The 5,517-nt window shown below is 44.0% G+C and overlaps 1 protein-coding gene across 1 annotated transcript in view; it reads left to right on the top strand.

Moving 5' to 3' along the window:
• The first annotated feature begins 297 nt into the window (after positions 1-297).
• Positions 298-5,517, top strand: part of LOC142467572 (uncharacterized) — a 74,728-nt gene continuing 69,508 nt past the window's right edge. The window contains exon 1 of the mRNA XM_075573490.1: positions 298-446. Coding sequence (XP_075429605.1) covers positions 323-446 — 124 coding nt within the window. The 5' untranslated portion in view covers positions 298-322. The remainder of the gene's footprint in view (positions 447-5,517) is intronic.

Here is a 5,517-nt window from a genome sequence, read left to right as displayed (position 1 = left end):
AATGAATGAAAAGTTGTGAGCATATGGGTAAACGCAGGCCACTTTCAGCAGCAGCAGCAGCAGCAGCAGCAGCAGCAGCAGCCTGGGTGCTATGGAACTAAGAAGAGAAAAATAAGTCTGTATGTACAGTAAGCAAGAGCTGGAAACTTTATTCAAAACTCAGACAAAAAGGTCCCCAAATTCCCCTTCCTTTTCTGCGTGGCTGAGCACACGGCAAATACGCCCTCTTGTTTCCTTTCTAATCTCAATGAAAGTTAAGCACTATATCTCCTTCCTCTTGTCGTGTGCCGAAGCTCACACAAGAACTGCGGGTTGGGCAGTGATGGCTAACAGGGTGGTCTACGCAGATCTGAAATTTGCAAGGTCTTCAGTACAGGTCTCATCACAAGCGGGTAATCCATCTCAAGCGGGTAATCCATCCCAACCGGGTAATCCATCCCAAACAGGTAATCCATCCCAAACAGGTAATCTATCCTAAACAGTTAATCTATCCATATATAACTAATTTTCTACTAGACAGACCAGCAATGCCAAGCTTAACATTGATTGATCGTTTTAATTAGGAATCTTACCCACATTGTTGGACATTTTGCTGACACTATAGTATCTCTTAATCATGTTGAGTTGTCCTTTAGAATTTATAAGTCAGAGTTTAATAGATTACATGGAAGGTTAATAGGATTTTATCCCACTCATACTGTATTGTATTGTATTGTATGTCTTTATTTATATAGCACCATTAATGTACTTAGCGCTTCACAATAGTAATACATGTGGTAATCAAATAAATAACAGATAATATAAATAACAGATCATGGGAATACGTGCTTTAGACGTAAAAGTAACATTAAGGAAGAGGAGTCCCTGCCCCGAGGAGCTTACAGTCTAATTGGTAGGTAGGGAGAACGTACAGAGACAGTAGGAGGGAGTTCTGGTAAGTGCGTCTGCAGGGGGCCAAACTTATGTTTCATGTGTTCAGAATATCCACAGTGCTACTCATATGCTTCTTTAAGCAAGTGTGTCTTAAGGTGGGTCTTAAAGGTGGATAGAGAGGGTGCAAGTTGGGTACTGAGGGGAAGGGCATTCCAGAGGTGTGGGGCAGTCAGTGAAAAAGGTTTAAGGTGGGAGAGGGCTTTAGAAACAAAGGGGGTAGAAAGAAGACATCCTTGAGAAGAACGCAAGAGTCTGGATGGTGCATAACGAGAAATTAGGGCAGAGATGTAAGGAGGGGCAGAAGAGTGTAAAGCTTTAAAAGTGAGAAGAAGAATGGAGTGGGAGTTGCGGGATTTGATCAGAAGCCAGGAGAGGGATTTCATGAGGGGAGATGCTGAGACAGATCTAGGAAAGAGTAGAGTGATTCTGGCAGCAGCGTTTAGGATAGATTGTAGGGGGACAGGTGAGAGGCAGGAAGTCTGGACAGCAGGAGGTTAAAGTAATCAAGACGGGAGCGAATGAGGGCCTGAGTCAGAGTTTTAGCAGTCGAGCAACAGAGGAAAGGGCGTACCTTAGTGATATTGCGGAGGGAAAAGCAACAGGTTTTAGAAATGTTTTCAATGTGAGGGGCGAATGTGAGAGAGGCGTCGAGTGTGACCCCTAGGCAGCGTGCTTGGGCTACTGGGTGAATGATCGTAGTTCCAACAGTAATGTGGAAGGAGATAGTAGGGCAAGGTTTGGGAGGAAGTATGAGGAGCTCTGTTTTAGCCATGTTGAGTTTAAGGCGACTGAGGGCCATCTAGGATGTTATAGCAGAGAGACATTCAGAAACTTTGGTTTGTACAGCAGGTGTAAGGTCGGGTGTTGAAAAGTATATTTGTGTGTCGTCAGCATAGAGGTGATAATTAAACCCAAAAGATGTTATTAGGTCACCTAGAGAGAGTGTGTACAGAGAAAATAGAAGAGGTCCCAGGACAGAGCCCTGGGGTACCCCGACAGAGAGATCAATAGAGGAGGAGGAGGTGTTGGCAGAAGAGACACTGAAAGTACGATGGGAGAGGTAGGATGAGATCCAGGATAGAGCTTTGTTCTGAATACCAAGAGTATGGAGAATGTGTAAGAGAAGAGGGTGGTCCACGGTGTCAAATGCTGCAGAGAGGTCGAGTAATATGAGCAGAGTGTAGTGACCTCTGTCTTTGGCAGCATGGAGGTCGTCAGTTATTTTAGTGAGGGCTGTTTCCGTGGAGTGAGCAGTGCGGAAGCCAGATTGTAGAGGGTCTAGGAGAGAATAGGTGTTGAGAAAATGGAGCAAGCGAGAGAATACAAGATGTTCAAGGAGTTTAGAGGCAAAAGGCAGGAGGGAGACAGGTTGATAGTTAGAAAGACAGGTAGGGTCAAGCTTGGTGTTTTTGAGTAATGGTATGACTGTTGCATGTTTGAAGGAGGATGGAAAGGTTCCAGAGCAGAGGGAGGAGTTAAAAATGTGTGTGAGCATAGGGATTATAGTAGGAGCAAGAGGTTTTAGGAGATGGGAGGGAATAGGGTCAAGAGGGCAAGTGGTAGAGGGAGAAGAGGCGATCAACAGCGACACATCCTCCTCTGAGACAGTGGAAAAAGAGTCAAGGAAGGCAGGAGGAGAGTTAGGAAGAGGTGTAGGATGGGAGGAAGAAACAGGGGATGTTCTGCCGTATGGATTCCATCTTTTCCTTAAAATAGTCAGCAAAGTCCTGAGCGGAGATGGAGGAAGGAGAGGCAGCTGAGGGTGGTTTGAGTAGAGTATCAAAGACAGAAAACAGTCGGCGTGGGTTAGACTTGTGCATGTTGATTAGTGAAGAAAAGTAGGCTTGTTTAGCTTGCAAGAGGGCAGAGTTGAAACAGGATAGCATAAATTTGTAGTGAAGGAAGTCTGCAAGAGTATGAGATTTCCTCCAGAGGCATTTGGAGGAACGAGTGGAGGAACGCAGCATGCGCATGTGGGAATTTAGCCAGGGTCTAGGGTTAGAAGGGCGAGTGCGGCAGAGAGAAAGTGGGGCATGTAGGTCAAGAGAGGAGGACACGGCAGAGTTGTAGTTCCTGACCAGGTTGTCAGGGTCTGTAGCAGAGCTAAGAGAGGAGAGGGAGGAGCGTAAAGTGGACTCAAAGTCAGGTAATATATATATATATTGTATATCATTATAGTCAATTTTGACTAATAGGATAGAGGCGTTAAAGCATTCATACTATCTTCTATCATGACATAAATAGAAGTAGTCGTGTTAGTTCAGTTGCGATAGTGCAGAATACATTAGCAATTCAATATTACTGTAGATAATACCTTTTTTATTTGGATAGCAATTATATTTTTAAACATATTTTAGTGGAGAATATCCTCAAACCACTAGTCACAAACACCACCAGCTTCACACAAGATGCCACAGATTCTCTCACTAAACTAAACAACATCAGATAACTACACATGCAACACACTACTGTTTAGCATGGATGTTGAATCCCCGTTGAGTAACATCCCCCACAAGGATGGTACTGAGGCACACTTACAACTCCTTGCAACATCTCCCCTGTCTCCTTCATTACAGTACCAACCTGATAGAATATACTGTATGCTCACACGCAGCAACTTCAGCTTTAACAATGAAATCTATCTTCAACTAATGGGGACTGCAATGGGCACCAGGATGGCACCGCAGTATGCCAACCTTTTTATAGCAAATCACAAAGAGATCCCTAAGCACACACCTCCATAAACCGTACAGATATGTTCTTGATATTTTTATAGTATGGACAGAGGGGCGAAGAAAATCTAAAAACAATTTCACAAGTCCTCCAGTTCATTCCACCTATCAATTAAACTCAAAATAAATTATTCAGCAAACCTACTGAACTTTCCGGATACAACAGTAACACTGAAGAATGACAAAGTATACACATCTGTATACAATAAACCCACAGACAGATGCAGTTACCTCCATAACTCCAGCTTCCCTCCCACTCATATGCACATCATACACAGCCAGGCTAAAAGATATCACTGCTTATCCTCTCACTAAAGACAGAATGAGACACCTCACAACCCTGACTGAATCACTCAGACAGAAGGGATACAAGCCAAAGACTATTAACAACATAACTACATCTGTATTGAAGGTCCCACGAGAACACCTGCTTCAGTACAAGAACAAAAAAGCAACCACACGTATACCACTAGTGACTGCATACCACCCTGCCATAGAGACAATGCTAGAACTAACCAAAGATCTGCTGCCCGCGCGGACAAACGATCACACATTAAAATAAATTCCCCCCAAACCTCCCACTCTTACATTGCAGCAACCCCCAAATCTCAGACAGAAAGTTCATCATTCATTTAAGGAAGCAGAGAATGGGCAAAACGCCCTGAAACATCACAGGCTGCAAACATTGCAAACATATGTGTATATTCCCCAAGTTGCCACGTCAGGGAGACCTGCCAACAACCTCAAACCAGAACTAACCTACACAAACACACAATAACACACCATGAAGAAGGGAGATACTGCACAGACACAAACAACACACCATGAAGAAGGGAGATACTGCACAGACACACAATAACACACCATGAAGAAGAAAGATGCTGCACAGACTCAAACAACACACCATGAAGAAGGGAGCTACTGCACAGACACACAATAACACACCATGAAGAAGGGAGCTACTGCACAGACACACAATAACACACCATGAAGAAGGGAGATACTGCACAGACACACAATAGACACACCATGAAGACGGGAGATACTGCACAGACACACAATAACACACCATGAAGAAGGGAGATACTACACACACACACTCACACACAGACACACACACACACACTAGACACCAAGAATAAGGGAGATATGGCACAGACACACAATAGACACACAATAACACACCATGAAGAAGGGAGATACTGCACAGACACACAACACATCATGAAGAATGCAGATACTACACAGACACACAATAGACACACAATAACACGCCATGAAGAAGGGAGATACTGCACAGACACAAATAACACACCATGAAGAAGGGAGATACTGCAGAAACACACAATAGACACACCATGAATAAGGAAGATACTGCACAGACACACAATAACACACCATGATGAAGGGAGATACTGCACAGACACACAACACACCATGAAGAAGGGAGATACTGCACAGACACACAATAGACACACCATGAATAAGGGAGATGCTGCACAGACACACAATAGACACACGATAACACACCATGAAGAAGGGAGATTCTGCACAGACACACAACACGCCATGAAGAAGCGAGATACTGCACAGACACACAATAACACACCATGAAGAAGGGAGATACTGCACAGACACACAACACATCATGAAGAAGGCAGATACTGCACAGACACACAATAACACACCATGAAGAATGGAGATACTGCACAGACACACAGTAACACACCATGAAGAAGGGAGATACTGCCCCGACACACAATAGACACACCATGAATAAGGGAGATGCTGCACAGACACACAATAGACACACAATAACACACCATGAAGAAGGGAGATTCTGCACAGACAC

The sequence above is a fragment of the Ascaphus truei genome, chromosome 1 (assembly GCF_040206685.1).
Source record: "Ascaphus truei isolate aAscTru1 chromosome 1, aAscTru1.hap1, whole genome shotgun sequence".
NCBI lineage: Eukaryota > Metazoa > Chordata > Amphibia > Anura > Ascaphidae > Ascaphus > Ascaphus truei.
The sequence above is the reverse complement of the archived record's forward strand: the minus strand, read 5'-3'. Positions and strand labels throughout refer to the sequence as shown.